Genomic DNA, 18,913 nt, shown 5'->3' on the forward strand with positions numbered 1-18,913 from the left:
CCTTCCTGCCAATCAGTTCAAAGCTCTGTTGGGAGAATTGGCGCTAGACTTATGGTTGGGGGTCACCACAACAAGATAAACTGTATTAAGGGGTCGCAGCATTAGAAAGGTTAAGAACCACTGATGTAGACCATGAGAACAACACATTAATGTTTATCACAACAATTGTGATTAAAGGGACTGAAATTTGCATTATGGTATATTATAATCTAAAATGATGTACTGTTGTTATATAACTCCAGAAAAAAATAGCCAATTATATGAGGGCACTTCAAATTTATGTTGGTGGGATAAAATGAAGGGTCATTTTATCATGTCTGGTGGACTTGTAAACAAGCCAGAAATTTTTCAGTTCAAATACATACAATGATCCAAAGAATTTTAAAGACTAAGAGACAACTGAAGCCAGAACATATCTTGTTGAATTAATGGACAGACAATAGAAAAGAACCACAGAAGACTATTTTTATATATGATCTGCTGCCAGACTATTATATGTACAAAAATGGAAAATCTCTGATATACCCACAATTGGAGTGGTCAGTGAAGATAATAGACTAACAGAGATGGCAAAATTAATTGAAAAAAGATCAACTATTATTATTATTATTATTATTATTATTATTATTATTATTATTAATTAGATTTGTATGCCCTTATGGATTTCTTACTTAAAAAGGAAAAAACCCCATGAACTTGTGATTTATGGGTTTGATGATTAGAAAGGGTGATTTATGGAAGAAGGAAATTAAGATGCTACTTTAGAGAAAGTAAAATATAAATGTATTTTTAACTGTCAAAAGAGGCAAAAGTTATGCCTTCTCTTTTATATTTATTTCTTTTTCTATTTTCTTACCTATTCAATTTTCTTCATTGTCTTTTTTCTTTTCTATGCTTGTATTGCTTTTATTTTGTTAAAAAACTCAATGAAATCATATTATAAAATAAAAAAAAACAATGATTATTATGAAGCAATGAGCTAGCGGATATGTAATTTCTTGAATCTCTCCTGAATGTATGTAAGGTGTATGTGTGCATAATGCATACTGCTTATATAATAAATATATTTATTTTTGCCATACATGGTGTATTCATAACCAAGTCCTTATTTCTAATCTTGACAAATTAGTAGACATGAGGAGGATTTTTATAAACTTCATCCTGAATGATAATTATAATCTAATGCCAATAAACATAAATGACCTTCTGAGGAAAAAAAAATAACATTTTTTGTTTCTATCAAATTCTTTTGATAGGATTGCTTAAAAACCTCTGTCTGTATTAAAACATTTCATCAAAGTTTTCAGATAGTGTAATAACATTTTTATGTAACAGTGCACTTCAAAATTCATCCCGGCTTAGATTCACTTTGAACCAAGACCTTCCAGTCAACGAAGCAGTGGAAGTGATGTGCCGGTGCCTGGAGGCTGTTGGGGCCTGGATGGGTGTCAACAAACTCAAACTCAACCCAGACAAGACGGAGTGGCTGTGGGTTTTGCCTCCCAAGGACAATTCTATCTGTTCGTCCATTACCCTGGGGGGGGGGAATTATTGACCCCCTCAGAGAGGGTCCGCAACTTGGGCATCCTCCTCGATCCACAGCTCACATTAGAGAAACACCTTTCAGCTGTGGCGAGGGGGGCGTTTGCCCAGGTTCGCCTGGTGCGCCAGTTGCGGCCCTATTTGGACCGGAAGTCATTGCTCACAGTCACTCATGCCCTCATCACCTCGAGGCTCGACTACTGTAATGCTCTCTACATGGGGCTACCTTTGAAAAGTGTTCGGAAACTTCAGATCGTGCAGAATGCAGCTGCGAGAGCAATTATTGGCTTCTCTAAGTATGCCCATATTACTCCAGCACTCTGCAGTCTGCATTGGTTGCCGATCAGTTTCCGGTCACAATTCAAAGTGTTGGTTATGACCTATAAAGCCCTTCATGGCACCGGACCAGAATATCTTCGGGACTGCCTTCTGCCGCACGAATCCCAGCGACCAGTTAGGTCCCACAGAGTTGGCCTTCTCCGGGTCCCGTCGACGAAACAATGTCGTCTGGCAGGACCCAGGGGAAGAGCCTTCTCTGTGGCAGCCCCGAACCTCTGGAACCAGCTCCCCCCCTGAGATTAGGATTGCCCCCACCCTCCTTGCCTTTCGTAAACTCCTTAAAACCCACCTCTGCTGTAAGGCATGGGGGAACTGAAACATCTTCCCCTTGCCCATGTTGTTTTGTTGTTTGATTGATTGTGTGCTTGTTTTTTATATATATTGGGATTGTTTTATGAATTTCTTAACTTAAAATTGTAATTGGATTGGTGGGCATTAGATTTGTGACTATATACTGTTGTTGTTGGTTTTTTTTGCTATTGTTGTGAGCCGCCCCGAGTCTGCGGAGAGGGGCGGCATATAAATCCAATAAATCTAATCTAATCTTCAGTATACACAATACAAGACTTCTACTGTATTTGCAGTTCAGTGTTTTAATAAAAAAATGGAATGTAATTACAATGGAGGCATGGATAATTCAAATTTCAAATTTTATTTGGGATGCTTTTATACCTGAAGCAAAATAAAAAACTAGATCAAAGGTAGAATATGTGCTCTCACTATAATCCATCTTTCCTTCCTCTGCCTATAAGTAAGAAGGGCTATTGCTTTATTTAATAGCAATAGCAATAGGACTTAGACTTGTATAACAGTCCATAGTGCTTTATAGCCTCCTCTAAGCGGTTTACAGAGTCAGCATATTGCCCCCAACAATTTGGATCCTCAGAAATAGAAATTGAGAGTAAGCTTCAGAATGCCATGTGCAGCAGTGTTAATTCAATTTGCATGTGCTTTTTATGTGCACAGATGCGCATTTACTGTGCTACAACCCCAGTGACGAATGGGAATAAACAATTGGCAACCCCATTCCTCGAGCATTCTGAAGGCAAAATGTTCATTCTTTGCAGAAATCTAGTTGCTAATATACATTGTACTTTGTAAAACTGCTGTCACAGGTTGATCTCCACCTCCCCCCCTCCAACTCCATTTTAAGGGCCCCAGTTTGATCATTTTGCTCTTAAAACATTCTGAACAATCTGTCTGGTGGGTTATTAATGTGTCTACAAAAAAGCAGGCTATCAGAACTCACAACCCTGCTCCATAAAAAAAGCCACTGGGTTTTGCAACAGCATCAGGACACAGACATATAAAACCATTATGATTTATGCTTCCAGTATTTCTACTGGGGAAGCAGAGACATGATGCCTTTGTTCTATCATTTACAGGAACAGTTCACACATACACTATATTTAAAACATTTCCCAAAACTGCTACAGAAACATACTTCAAATGTTTTGATAAAGAAGATTAATCAAGTGCTCTCAAAAGTACATACCAGTAGTGCAAATGGATATGAGACATGATAATGGGAAGGCCAGATGTCATCCCAGACATCAGAATGATGTACACAGAGTTAGAAAGCACGTCTTATAAGATACAGGGATGTTAGACTGGAGTAGGTCAATAATTCAATTAGTCTAATACCCTAGCTATGCTGTTTCACTGGCCCAAGAACTCTGAACAGTCTGAACAAGGGGGGGGGGGCTGCCTTATGGGTGTGGACACACATTTTATTTATTTATTTAATTGGACTTGTATGCCGCCCCTCTCCGTGGACTTGGGGAGGCTCATAGCATATACCAAAAACATAACAATACAGTTTATCCAATTAATATACTAAAAAGATTCTTAAAAATTCTAACTTAAAGCATTCATTTGCATTCATTCAATAATCACACTAACGACATTCGTTGGTCAGGGGGAAGGTCTAATGTCCCCGGGCCTGGCGGCAAAGATGTGTTTTTCGGAAGGCATGTGCTATCACATATGCACGTGCCATTTGTTTGTTTTTGAACTTCTGGTAGGCCCATTGGGTCTGTTTCTCACCATGCATAGGATTGGGAGGCTTTCCTGAAGCCTGGAGAGGTAAAAACAGCCTCTCCCCCACTCCAGAATGCCAAATATCAGCTGGCCATATCAGCTGACATAGGGCAACTGCCCTTAGATATGGCTCTGGCCTGCCACCTGTGGCATACGTGCCATAGGTTTGCCATCATTGGGTTCCGTCAACTAAGCAATGTCGTCTGGCGGGACCCAGGGGAAGAGCCTTCTCTGTGGCGGCCCCAACCCTCTGGAACCAACTCCCCATGGAGATCAAAACGACCCCCACCCTCCTTGCTTTTCATAAGTTGTTGAAAACTCACCTTTGCTGCCAGGAATGGGGAAATTGACACCTCCCCTAACTACTGCTTTATGTATGGTTTGATTGAGTTGTGTGATTATTTTATTAATAAGGATTTTTAAATTGTGTTTTTAGATATTGGATTTGTACTTTGTTATTATTGTTGTGAGCCACCCCGAGTTCTCGGAGAGGGGCAGCATACAAATCTAATATATTATTATTATTATTATTATTATTAATGTTGTTGTTATTATTATCATCATCACTATCCCAATTATAGATGATGTCTGTAATGTTTCACCTTTGCCACCTAATAAACAACTATAATATAAAAAAGATAGATTTCTTTAAAAATCTATTTTAAAATCCATTTAAAAAAAACAAACACAGATTGAGCAAAATGCAAGAAAAACAACTCTTTTTTCTGACTGATGAAATGTATTGTAACACTAAAAATTACAGCTCTGGCAGAAGAGCTCCATGTTATGCAACATTCTATGTCTGTTTCTCTCTCTGGGAGAACAATTTGCCTCTTAGAGCAGACATCGTTGTACTGGAATTGTGGTACTGAAAGCTACTTATTGCACATGTTAATATTCCAGCCAATAATATTAAAGGCATAATGCACAAGAGACGAGTGAAATTGCTCCTCTGGAAGATTGGCCTAAAGCAGGGGTCTCCAACTTTGGCAGCTTGAAGCCAGGAGGATTTCGACAAAGCTGGTTGGAGAATTCTGGGAGTTAAAATCCACCAGGCTTCAAGTTGCCAAGGTTGGAGACCTCTGGCCTAGAGTAGGGATGGTAAAGTGGAGCTATCTAGGCTGCTCTACACTTTCATTATTCCTGAGCAATAACTGTCCGTGATGAATTGATGAGATTTAATCACATTAAAAAATTATAAGCAGGTGATAGTAGTACCGGTAATTAACTTTTGCTATAATAATTATTTTAAAAACTCCAACAACAAGAAGCCCTCATTGTGATAGAATGCAATCATAAGATATTTTATTGATCTGCGAATTTTAAGTGGTTTTAATAGTTTAACTAAAGGAGCTTGGGGCTTTTCATACAAAATTATATTTGCTTTTTATAGTATACCATTTTGAAACCAGATATACTGAAAAACAGTATAATAATGTTTTAAGTAAATATTTTAAAAGAGAAAGCCTGACCAGATAGAGCAATATAAAATGTATGATTAAAACCGTTACTCTGTTCCAACCTATTAATAACTACACATACTTGAGGATTTTGAATATGTAAAGGAAAATTTATAAAATGTAGAAGATTGAACTGAGTGGACACAAGATTTAGAATCCTAGACTTATAAGGCAAAGATAAAAGATCTGGCTATGTTTAGTCTATAGGAAAGGGGGGAAAATAAACTTAATTATAGAAATAGTCAGATTTGTTCCTATGATTAAATTCAAATAAAGTGAATTAGTGAGTTTAATAAACTATTGTGTTCATGTAGAAATGTAGCTGATTAATTAACTTTGTATATTATTACAAGAGCAATATAACTTTAGTCTAAGTTTGGCTTCCATTTTAAGAAATCACAAGTGAATAATAAGGATTTTTCCATTGCAATTGATCTAAAATACAGGAAACACTAACAGGTTAAATCTACAGACAAGTGCGTTGCAAAAACTATATTCCTATGATCTTTGAGCTTCATTCTATTTTTTATGCATTTTTCAACAGTAACAAGACAAGTACAAGGAAAGCTTATAAACATATATATTGTATATTAAAACATGCACAATGTTACAATTTGGCATTTTGGAAAAGAATAACATAAGGATGTATTTGTCACCCCAATCATCAAAAACTGATTACAAAATATCTCTATAGGAGCTCTTAAGTATCACATTACTTCATATTAAAACTACAGTACTATCCTCAGACTTGGGCACATTATCAGCATATTTCTACAAAGTTGCATAAGGTCTGAGCTTTTGTTTCAGAACACAAATTATACACTTTCCCACTGTTTGGCCAGTCAGGCACGGTATTATCCAGGCTCAGCCAACAAGGCCCAAAAGTATTTTAAAAAACCCGAAATAAAATTCAGAGTCAGAGAGTTTATGATGAGTTGTTTTTGTTTTGTCGGTTATTTACAAGAGGAAAAGGCCATAAGAGTTTTAAAGAAGCTGGAAAACTCATTTTATGTTCTGCTTCAAGAAAAAAAAATATTGGTAATATCCCAAATCATGGTGTTAATGGTATGGTGAGTAGTGAGTAGCACGTTTTGAATTCCATTTTATGATTTTATTCCTATAGTAGATGTTTAATGTATATACTTAATTACTATAAACTGCAGAGTCTCATGATTGCAACATATATAAATTTGATACAGATGTGCTGTTATAATTATTTTGGAGCTATAGTTTTAATTATGGCTCATAGTATTCTACTTTTTTTAAAGCACTTGTCTCAGCCAAACTTTATCTCTGCTGGAGTGATATGAAAGCAAGCAATACAAATACAGGTAGTCTTCAACTTACAACCACAATTTAGCCCAAAAATTATATTTATTTATTTATTTATTCATTCATTCATTCAATTTTTATGCCGCCCGTCTCCTTAGACTCAGGGCGGCTTACAACATGTTAGCAATAGCACTTTTTAAACAGAGCTAGGCTATTGCCCCCACAATCCGGGTCCTCATTTTACCCACCTCGAAAGGATGGATGGCTGAGTTAACCCTGAGCCGGTGATGAGATTTGAACCGCTGACCTACAGATCTACAAGTCAGCTTCAGTGGCCTGCAGTACAGCACTCTACCTGCTGTGCCACCCCGGCTCATTACTAAATGATAAAGTTCTGCTCCATTTTATGACCTTTCTTGCCACAACTGTTAAGTGAATCACTGCAGTTGTTACGTTAGTAACATGGTTGTCAAGTCAATCTGACTTCCCCATTGTCTTTGCTTGTCAGAAGGTTGCAAAAGCTGACCACATGACTCCGTGACCATCATAAATATGAATGAGTTGTCAAGTGACTGAATTTCGATCATGGGGATGCTGCAACAGTCATAAGTGTGAAAATGGTCGTCAGTCATTTTTTTCAGGGCCGTGAAAACTTTGATCCCTAAATGAACCATTTATATCTGTGGTGTCAAACTCAAGGCCTGGGGCCCGAATCCAGTCCACAGAACACTTAGATCTGGCCTGCGGGCTGCCCTGGAAACAGCGACGGACTGGAATGTGGTGTTCTGCCAGCGAAATTGGGCTCCTGAACTCCATTTTCGGCAGCCATGGTCTCCTGCAACCCTCTGCCGGCAAAAATGGAGTGTTGCAGGAGGCTGTGTCAGCCGAAAACGGAGCACGGGAGTCTGTTTTCTCTGGCAAAGTACCTGGGTCACCACAGATGCCCACAACCTGAGTCACATTGATTTGGCCACATCCACCCCTGCCCCTGGAGGTCAAACTCAACCCTAATGTGGCCCTCAATGAAATTGAGTTTGACACCCCTGACTTATATAATATGAAGTTGCACTAATGTCCAGGTAGGTTAGGTAAGTCCGACTTGTACAGGTAGCAAGCTGACTTAACAACCTCTAGAAGTCAGACATACAAAATTCACATAGACATTAGTGCAATTAATGCATTGTATAAGTGAGGCCTGAGAACCAGCCAGAGAATCTGAAAAGAATAAACCATGGTGTCAAGAGTGTGCACAGTGTGATTATGTGAGACAACCCAGGAGTCATAATATCAAACAGAGCTTTGTGATTATTGTAAGCCACCCAGAGTCCTGCCGGAGTGGGGCGGCATATAAATATCACAAAATAAAATAAAATAATAATAAATAGCGGTTTATCTCTATAAAAGAATATACATACACATACTAGGCAAAGGTCAATCAATCAATCAGCATCTACAGCAGGGAAGAACAGAGACAGAGATATGCCCCCAAAGGGCCTTTCTTATAATACAGATTATTAAAGTGATAACAGTCAAATAACCCTGCCGAACCCTGTAATTTGCACCACTGCATCATCATTACAGCATTATAGTATTACAGAAGCTGGTCATCATTACCCTGACACATGGTATAATCCCCCGAGCCCATTAAAAATGCATTTCTTTGACAACAGTGGTGGCTAATCCGGCTTTTTCTACCCTTTAGGCCTGAAGGAGTCCTTTTGAAACAATGTTAGATGTTATAATTTGAAGTGACACGTTATTCAGCTTTTTATTGGACACACCATTGCATTTGATTTCTAAAGCTAAGAAATTCTTTCATTTTGAATAATTGACTTGTGATATATTGTTTAATTGCTATACTTACAATGGTATGCCACATAAGAAAGGACCTTTCCTACAGATCCTGGGTGACTGCTTGGGGTTGGCAAACATTTAAGAAATTAAGATCTTAGATCAGTGATGGCGAACCTTTTTTTCCTTGGGTGCCGAAACAGCATGTACCCACACCCATAGTTCAATGCCTGGGGAGGGCGAAAACAGCTCCCCCCTCGGAGGCCAGAAACAGCCTGTTTTCCAACTTCTGGTGGGCCCAGTAGGCTCACGTTTCACCCTCCCCAGCAGTGTTCCCTCTAATTTTTTTGGGGGGTGGGCGGAAAAGTATAGTGTCTGAGCGGCAGTCCCTTCGGGACTGGGCGGCACAGAAATAATAAATAAATAAACAAACAAACAAACAAACAAAAAACCCACCCTGTTTTGCCTCAGAGAATTTCAAAATAAAATACTGTACTGTGTGTCTATAACAGTGAGCTCATAATAGGGCAACTCTATCAATATCAAAATGCCACTTAAATAGTTGAGCTAGTTTCAAACTAGATTTTGATTTTCTTTCTCTCTTCCTTACTCCCATTCTTTTTCTTTCTCTTTTCCTTCCTCTCTTTTTTCTATCTGTTTCTCTCTCTTCCTCTCTCTCTCCTTCCCTCTCACTCTTTCCCTCTCGGCTTCTGGGCAGGTTTGGAAAACTCTGAGTTGATGATGATTGTTAAGTGAGCGATTGCTCACTGCTCAGCTTAGAGGGAACTATGCTCCCCAGGCTCCAAAGGCTTCCCTGGAGCTGGGGGAGGGTAAAAACGACCTCCCCCATTTCGTCGGAGGCTCTCTGGAAGCAAAAAATTCCCTCCCAGAGCCTCTGTGTGAGCCAAAAAACAGGTGGCTGGCATACACATGTACACTGGAGCTGAGCTAAGGCAATGGCTCGTATCCCAACAGATATGGCTCCATGTGCCACCTGTGGCACCCGTGCCATAAGTTGGCCATCACTGGCTTAGATGATGCACTGATGGATTAATTATGTATTGCATGTTTATTTGTGCATAAAAATAAAAAACCCCTTTTTATAAAATAATAAAAGAAATTAAAACCTTATTTTGTGAGTGCTGTATGCTAGGGAGATCAAAATAAAAAATGTCAATGTACTAATTGCTTGAGTAATGGAGCCACTTGTTTTATTGCAAGTCATGCCTTATGTTTTGAAGTTTCAAGTGAGAAACAATACTCTCCATTTGACACTCTCCGACAAAGTTACTATCAAAGTTGACAATACAATATGAAGGCAAGCTTTTAAAAATTTACTTCGTAATTATAAGAGCATTTGTGAACTCTTGGAAAATTGTATTCTAATCAGCAGCAGGTTGTTTAGCATGTAAATGATTTAGGATATGTTCAACAATCAAGCACATCTAAATTTGGAATGCAGATATTTGAACAACTTGATACTATGCACTATGAGAAAAGCCAGAAAATGCTTTTAAACATCAAGTTGTGCATGGTTTTATAACTCCTGGCTTAATCACTTCCAGAGTGGAATATGTTTATATAACAGTCTCTCAAACTAACTTAATCTTGATCCAAACAGAAATTTAAATCCTCATAATCAAAAATGTTCAATCATCTAGCAGACAAGAACTAAATCAATTGCGTGAAGCTGCCAAATTGAGGTGAAAATATGCTGGTTAAAAGGTGGGTTCTCGCCCTACAATGCAGAAAGAAGAAAAAACCAATATTCATTTCTTGTTGCATGATGTTCTTGTTTCATTTATTGTGAAAAATTTCCCAACATTCTTCATCTTATGAGCCTCAAACTAGCAAATGAGGATATTTTGGATTAACAAATATACCTTCGCTTGCAACTTAAAACAAATATATATACGGTGTTCCCTCGATTTTTGCGGGTTTGAACTTCGCGAATAGCCTATACCACGGTTTTTAAAAAAAATTAATTAAAAAATACTTTGCGTTTTTTTTCTATACCATGGTTTTTCCCGCCCTATGACATCATACGTCATCACCAAACTAATAATTTTTGCAAATAAATAACAAAAAAATTATTATTGTTAATAAATAATTATGTTTATAAATATCAGGATCACTAAGTGTCTTATTCAATGGTGAGTACCAGTAATAACGGTGAGTAAATGGTTGTTAAGGGAATGGGAAATGGTAATTTAGGGGTTTAAAGTGTTACGGGAAGGCTTGTGATACTGTTCATAGCCAAAAGTGGTGTATTTACTTCCGCATCTCTACTTCGCGGAAATTCAACTTTTGTGGGCGGTCTCGGAACGCATCCCCCATAAAAATCGAGGGAACACTGTACATTCTCATTCCATATACCAGACAATTGCCAATCTTATTTTGCCAATCTGGAGTATGTTAAATATGGACCTTTCTGCTGTGTAAAATTTCTAAATTCTTTATAGTTATATAGTTCTGCTAAATATAGACAAAAGCAGAAACAGGAATCTGAAGCTACCAAGGCATGTCTTTTTGCCCCAGCTCATATCCCAGAAGAAGTCTGATTTGATGTGAAAACTGACATGCAAACAGGGTCCCACATATCTTTCCCCTACCCCCTCTTTATCTCAGATACACATATACACAGTGACTGGGTTCATCCATTGAACTAAGCCAAATGCTGCTTCTTTTGAGCATATTGTGATGTATGACCTTGTCTATGCTGCCTTGGCCTTGCATACCAATCAGGTCTTCATGGTTTCTTTAACAAACGTGGCTCAAAGTCCTGACTTAGCATTGTGAATATGTGCAAAACCTATTTGATAATAGTGAGAGGCAGGGATGTACATGTATGTGGGTTCTATTTTCCTTCTGAGGTCACTGTTGATACAAGATGAATCCACAGGATTTTGGAAAAATAATGCAACAATTTGCAAAGCAAGATTTAAGCTTGAAAGGAGGAGAGTACACTAAAGTCATTCCATTTTAACTCCCTGGTATAAGAGAGAGGGAAGGAAAACCATGTCAGGCTTTCGTGATTCTGTTACTGTAGCCTGTATCCACAGGGTCCTGGTATTTTTTTATACACCCCATTTCCTGTTTTGACCTACCCTGAAGGGCAGACACTGAAATATACTATTGGCATGGTTAGTCAGCAGTGATATTATAAATGCTTATGGAGACTATTGGAGGCTAATTTTTCCCCACTTCTGTTTCTAGTAACACCAATATCTGGACTGGAAATCTTATCACCTCTTAATGGTATTCCTGGATTGTGATTTGATTCCACAGAATGTATTAAGGAAGTCTGATCAGAGGCAGAGCTTAGCTGTACAAATTCAGGTCTCTTGTGTTGGACATAATCAAGGGATAAGCCTTGCAACATGCGTAACAATTCAGAATTGCAATAGTTTTTTTCCTAAAAAGGAAAGACATGGCTCTCAGTCTTTCCACAATTAAGATAAAACAAATATGAAGCAGGAAGCCGTTTAGTCTTGTGCACTTTCTCCTGCATCTTGTATCACTGGCATCATACAACCAATCAGAATAGAGCCAGAAGGAGATTTTCTAGTTCAAACCCATGCTCAAGCAGGAGACTCTATACCAGTGATGGTGAACCTATGGCATGGGTACCACAGGTGGCACGCAGAGCTACATCTGCTGGCATGCGAGCTGTTGCCTAGCTCAGCTTCCGCATGCATTTGTGTGTGCCAGCCAGCTGATTTTTGGCTCACAAAGAGGCTCTGGGAGGGCGTATTTGGCTTTTAGGTGATTTGGGGAGGGTGTTTTTACCCTCCCCTGGTTCCAGAGAAGTCGTTGGAGCCTGGTGAAGGCGAAACACGAGCCTACTGGGCTCACTGGAAGTTGGGGAACAGGCCGTTTCCAGCCTCCAGAGTGCCTTTGGGAGGGTAAGGGAAGCTGTTTTTGCCCTCCCTAAGCACTGAACTATGGGTATGGGCACTCGCCCATGCGCGATAGTGCATGCCCACACTCTTTCAGCACCCAAGGAAATAAAGGTTCGCCATCACTGCTCTATACCCATGATGGCAAATGTATGGCACGCATGCCAGCAGTGGCACGCAAAGCCCTCTCTGTGGGCACATGCACTATTACCAGCTGCTGTTCTGGTTTCTGCCAAACCCATGTGTGGCAGTAAGCTGGTGTTTGGGTTTCTGGCACTTCTGCGCGCACATGCACACATGTGTTCCAGTTTGGGCACTCAGTGCCAAAAAGGTTCATCATCACTGCTTTATATCACTTCAGATAGGTAGCTGTCCAGTGTTTTCTTAAAAACTTCCAGCACCCAAAATGTCTGAAGGAAGCTGCTCCAGTTCTCCTCTGTTAGGAGGTTTCTCATTAATCCCAAGTTTATTTTATTTTGTTTATTTATTTGTCAAAACGTGTAGTTCTCTCCTTGATGAGTAGCTTCTTTCCTTGATCAGTTTCTATCCACTGTTTCTTGTCTTGCCTTCTGGTGCTTTGGAAAATAAATTGACCCCTTCTTTGTGGTTGTTGTGGTTAGTTCTGGCCCAGCTCCTGCCCCAAGGAATGTGCAGGTGGATGTGGGGGAGACATCCACATGCTGCAGGTCTGTTTTGCTCCCAGTGGAATCTGCCGACGAAGTCTCCTCTGACCAAGGAGGCCTGAGTGATAGGGAGGAGGAGAGTTTGGCAGACAGCCCAGGAGGAGATCAATCATCTGTATCATCTCTGGATTCTGAACAAGAATTAATGACACATCCACGCATGCATAGAGTGATGCATAGGAAGCAACAACTAAAGGATTATTACAAGAGAAAATGAGGCCACCTGTGGTTGGGTGGGGCTGCTGTAATTAGTGCTGCTGCTATAAATAGCAGCGTGTGAGTTTGGCCGTTGTGGAGAATTATCTGATTGTTGTGTTTCATGAATGTCTTGCTGACTCCGGCCTTTGTTTGTTGACTTTCCACCACTTTGAAACCAAAGCAGAGCAAAGTGTGTTTCACTTCGTGGAAGAAGAAGGGCTGTGACTTTCTTCACAGCTGCAAGCTAAGTACTTACGAACTGATAAGGGACTTGTACAAACTACCAGGTTGTTTTGGGATGAATGCTCTTTGCAATACAAAAAGAGTGCTTAGTTTATTTTGAATTTTGTGATAAAGAACATTGTTTTGAATTTTCAAATGTGTGTGTGTCTGAAATTTGTACCTTTGAATTTTTGGGAGGCTCCTACCAGACAGTCTGGCAGAACAGTGGTCAAATACTGGAATACTGCTACCATGTCATCCCTAGTCCTTCTTTTCTCTAGACTAGCCATATCCAATTCCTGCAACTGCTCTTTGTACGTTTTTGTCTCCGGGTCTTTAATCATCTTCTTTGCACTTTCCCTTCCAAAATCTCTACATCTTGTTTGTAATGTGGTGACCAAAACTGGAGTATACCAGGTGTTGTCTTACTAAGGATTTATAAAGTGGTGATAGTACTTCATATGATTTTGATTCTATGCCTCTGTTTACACAGCCACAGATCACATTATCTTTTTTGGATGTTGCTGCACATTGCTGGCTCATGTTTAAGTGATCATCCACTAGGATTCCAAGGTCCCGTATCTACATGTAATGCTCTTAAATCAATACCCCTTCAGGAAATGTGCTCAGCAGCAGTGAATGAGCAAATGCCTTCATTAAAAATTCTTTGAGAAATTAAGCAACTCTCTACCTTAAAGGAGGATAACTGAAGCTATACACATAAAAAAAAAAAACCAAAGAAACCCAAAGATGTCAGAAGCACCTTGTTAGTAATGGTCATGAAACTAGCTGCTGTTTATCAGCATTAGACACTTGAGTGTCAGCCAGTGCCAAGAAATGCTGAATAAGTGGTGCAAATGCCATTGCTGTGCCAAATCCAGATGTGTCATGTAGCCAAATCCAGATGTGTCATATAGGTTTTCATAGGGCTCCATCAACAATCCTGCAAATGTCACATTGGCATTTATAACCTGTGTTTTATATGCGTTTTACATTGTATAGCTGTTATAAGGAGACAAGGGCACCATGAAGCAGACAGAAGCAACTGTTGAGCTTTATGTCCCAATAAGTGATTTTAAGCTTTAGAATGAAACTCTACCCTATCAAAGTTGCTTTAGATCTTTTAACAATGCTTCCTCAAATGCCTTGTAAAATAGTCATGTCTGGTAGTAATTATCAAACACCATACACACTGTTTACAGTAGAGTTGTAATATTTTTAAAAAATGTTTTTGCACAGAGAAGTCAAATACGTCTGAAAAGTACCCAAATGTCTGCTGTATTCTATGCCAACAGGACAAATTCAGCCAAAAAATGCAGAAAGAGATTGCCAAATAAAAGAAAATATAACAAATTGGTAATGGCTTCTATCTTGACAGAGAATGAAAATTATACCTCAATGTGTGGCCACTCGTGTGGACACAAAAGAATGTCTTACAGCCAATCATTTTATTTCAGATAACATACCCTGACAGTTGTGCAAAGACTGCTGGCTTGATTTCACTTTCCATAAAAGCAGCAACCATACCCTACAAAATGGTTTACAATCATATAATTTATGCCTGCTTCCCCCTTCTCTCTCTCTCTCCCTCTCTCTCTCTCTCACACACATACTCTTTCAGTAAATCATCTCAAAGCACACTGCTGTAGTTTTTGAGGAGTGGGTTGGAAGTCTAAACTAAAAATTCCTTCGAAGTTGCCACAATTGGATCCAGCTACTCAACCTAGTGAAGGGCACTGAAGAGGGGGAAAAAACAATTTGAATCCAAAAATATTTTTTTTTCTTCCCAAACCAATCTCGCAACCAAAAAATTCTTCATGCTTGTTAGAGTTTTTAGGTTAGTGAAATTCCAAAAGACACAATCCTGAAGCGACTTAATCTAAACTATGCAAAACAAACTTTTATTTGTGTGTGTGTTCTCAACAGTAGGCTAACTCTGATTATTTATTTCGAAACATAGAATAATAGAAGTCTGACGGCAGAAAAAAACCTCATGGTCCATCTAGTCTGCCCTTATACTATTTTCTGTATTTTATCTTACAATGGATCTATGTTTATCCCAGGCATGTTTAAATTCAGTTACTGTGGATTTACCAACCACGTCTGCTGGAAGTTTGTTCCAAGGATCTACTACTCTTTCAGCAAAATAATATTTTCTCATGTTGCTTTTGATCTTTCCCCCAACTAACTTCGGATTGTGTCCCCTTGTTCTTGTGTTCACTTTCCTATTAAAAACACTTCCCTCCTGGACCTTATTTAACCCTTTAACATATTTAAATGTTTCAATCATGTCCCCCCCCCTTTTCCTTCTGTCCTCCAGACTATACAGATTGAGTTCATTAAGTCTTTCCTGATACGTTTTATGCTTAAGACCTTCCGCCTTCCTTCCTTCCTTCCTTCCTTCCTTCCTTCCTTCCTTCCTTATTTATTTATTTATTAAATTTGTATGCCGCCCCTCTCCGTAGACTCGGGGCGGCTCACAACAGTAATAGAAAAAACAATGTAGAATACAAATCTAATAGTTAAAACTAAAACCCCATAATTTTAAAAAACATGCACACAACATACCATACATAAACAATATAGGCTTGGGGAAGTTATATCAGTTCCCCCATGCCTGACGACAGAGGTGGGTTTTAAGGAGTTTACGAAAGGCAAGGAGGGTGGGGGCAGTTCTAATCTCCAGGGGGGAGCTGGTTCCAGAGAGTCGGGGCCGCCACAGAGAAGGCTCTTCCCCTGGGACCCACCAAACTACATTGTTTAGTCGACGGGATCCGGAGAAGGCCAACTCTGTGGGACCTAATCGGTCGCTGGGATTCGTGCGGCAGAAGGCGGTCCCGGAGATATTCTGGTCCGATGCCATGAAGGGCTTTATAGATTAAGCCTTAGGATCAATATGTTGCTAAATGAATGGACCCATGGTAAGAATCCTTGCTTTGTCTTTTTTCTTCTTCCTCTTGTGCACTGGCTCAGAAATCAGCAAAAAAAAAAAGCCGGAAAGAGAACTGACTAAAGGGGCATTGGTGCTACCTGACACGCCATTTCTCATCAGGTGAAGCCTGTGTTCAGGATGGGTTGTCCTTGTCCACTCAGAATAAGAACAGAGTTTGTTACTTTTTGCCAGATCCATCCTCCTAGGACCGAAGAAGCAGACATGATGTGTCTACTGACTGGAAACAGTCAACAATAGGTGGGCTCCTCTTTCTAAATCCAGTCAACAAAGTGAAGACCGCCATGTAAAAAGTCAGTCCAAGGAGAAAATCAACCACAGTAACAACACCAGTCCAACAAATGAGGAGTATGCAGGAACTGACCTCCAAGACTTTATTGAGGTCCTGTTGCACCAATGTGTTGGAAGCCGGAATCTGTTCCTGGATGAGTCGCAGCCAAACCAATGAAGAGCAAGCGAAGAAAGAAGTGGACGTAGATGCTTTCACCACCCAGGCAGCCGCCTGGTGAGCTTTAATAAGCGCCTGTTCAGTTCTTTTGTCTTCAGGCTGCAACAACTCTTCTGATTCGCCTAGCATGGTGGGTCAGTATATGCAGGGCCACCACCGGAGTGTCGACTGTGAGAAGGGAGGCCAACTCAGAGCCCATATTAAAATGCTTACGGTCAAGTGAAGATGGCTTAGGCCCAGAAGCCAGGGCCGACCATTGATGCTTGATGTTTTCCAGGAATAACTGTGGGGCTGGAAGGACGTCCACATCTGGCATGACCTCTGTGAATAACGGGTACAATTGTTAAGAACCCGAGGCTGTGGGAGAAGGTGCAGGATCTAGACCCGCTGCAGAGCAAGCCTTGTAAAGTAAGGACTTGAAGAGCTCTGGGGGAAAAAGAGCATTCAAAACCTGTCATGGGGCATCTCTTTGTCCTTTGACAGCTCGTAATCGCCTTGGTCCAAGTCCACCAAGGGCTCACCAGTGTCCTCCTCCAAGACATCTGAGTAATAGTCAGGACTTTGCTGCTTGGCACTAAGCCCAGGTCTGTGGTGAGCCTGCTCTGAGTCCACCAGTAACAGCCCATCTAAAGACTGCAGGCATGTTGATAGGCCCTGTTGCATGGTAAAACAGTCAACATGCCTTGTTGCCCTATGGCACTCAGCTGGGAGCCTCCTACGCCATCCAACCCCCGAAAGTCCTTACAGCCATCCAGTAGCTCTCGGAGCATGCAGCTTCAATGGCAAACCAGGGCAAGCCCTTGATGGTCAATGCCAAAACAGGAAGCATGAACGTGCGCCTTACAAAAGCCGAGGCTCTACTGCCGAGTGCTCAGATGGAAAGGCGCTTACACTGACAGTCTTTCAAATCCGAGATAAACCTATGGGGAAAAAATCACAAGTCCAATGACCAATCAGTCAGCTATGGCTTGAAAAGCCAGTATTCAGGAAGGGAGAAAAGACAGTCACGTCCCTCTAGTCTGAGGACCGAATCGAAGCTGAGTCCTAGGAGGGCAGATCTGGCAAAAAGTAACAGACTCGGTCCTTATTCTGAGTGGACGAGGACAATCCATACTGAATGCTGGCTCCTCCCACGATGGAGAATGGCTGGTTTGTGAAGGGAGATTTGTTTTTTAAAAAAGAAACTAACAGTATAAAAAGCAATGATCTCACCCACTGATAGGAAGCACTCCCGACTCCCATAGAATTTCCTATAATTCAAACAGAAAAATATTCCCTGTCTTCTTTTAGGCTTACTATATTCTTGAAAATAAACCATGGTCTGATACACACAATTATACCTGGAGGGGAGGGAGGTGCTATTGTTACTGTAGTGGGTTTTTTATGTGTGTGTGTGTATGTGTGCTACCTTTAACTCCTGTTTTCTTGGGAGCATTTTCAGAATTGGCTTGCCACTACCTTCTAGGCTGAAAATAAATGACCAGCAGAAGTCATCCAGATGGCTTTGTGCCTAAGCAAGGACTACAATTCAGTCTCCTGATTTCTGCTGGAGTCCACTGGGAGAGGATAGATTTTAAACCTATCATTCAACTTGTGTAATTAAATTTATAACATTTAGGGTGGGTAAAGGGTAAACCAGCTTATAAGCTTCACTAGTTCTGATGTAGGAAAGTTAGTTTTTTCTACGCTATTAAGTAATTGTAGAAAGGAAATGGCAATCTTATTTAGGTTTATTGAAAGTGGAGGTAGAGATGAAATAAACCCCTTACCTCTTTGTTAAGGAAAAAAAACATCCTTGCATAAAACAAATTTGTTTATAATTAGATTAGGGTTATTGAGAAGAGAAAATTAAAATCCTGAAGATAGAAATTAAAAATATTTTCTATTCTGTATTTTGTACTTGAAGTTGTTTTGAATTCATAAGTTTCTCACCATCCTTCATCGTCCTCCACTTCAGGCTCAGGTTCTTCATCATCAGCTGTTTCAGATATTGCTTGGTTCAGCTTTGATTTGAATTGATTCAGTAATGCCAGTGTCTGGAATTAAAAAATGATGCTTAACACATGCCC

General features: G+C 40.0%; 1 protein-coding gene across 2 annotated transcripts in view; it reads right to left on the minus strand.

Annotated features, from left to right (window-relative positions):
* CWC27 (CWC27 spliceosome associated cyclophilin) overlaps positions 1-18,913 on the minus strand; it is a 132,518-nt gene that overhangs the window by 18,483 nt on the left and 95,122 nt on the right. For both annotated transcript variants that reach the window (XM_070743289.1, XM_070743288.1), the window contains exon 13: positions 18,777-18,880. In XM_070743289.1, coding sequence (XP_070599390.1) covers positions 18,777-18,880 — 104 coding nt within the window. The remainder of the gene's footprint in view (positions 1-18,776; positions 18,881-18,913) is intronic.

This window comes from Erythrolamprus reginae, chromosome 2 (assembly GCF_031021105.1).
Source record: "Erythrolamprus reginae isolate rEryReg1 chromosome 2, rEryReg1.hap1, whole genome shotgun sequence".
In the NCBI taxonomy this organism is placed as follows: Eukaryota; Metazoa; Chordata; class Lepidosauria; order Squamata; family Dipsadidae; genus Erythrolamprus; species Erythrolamprus reginae.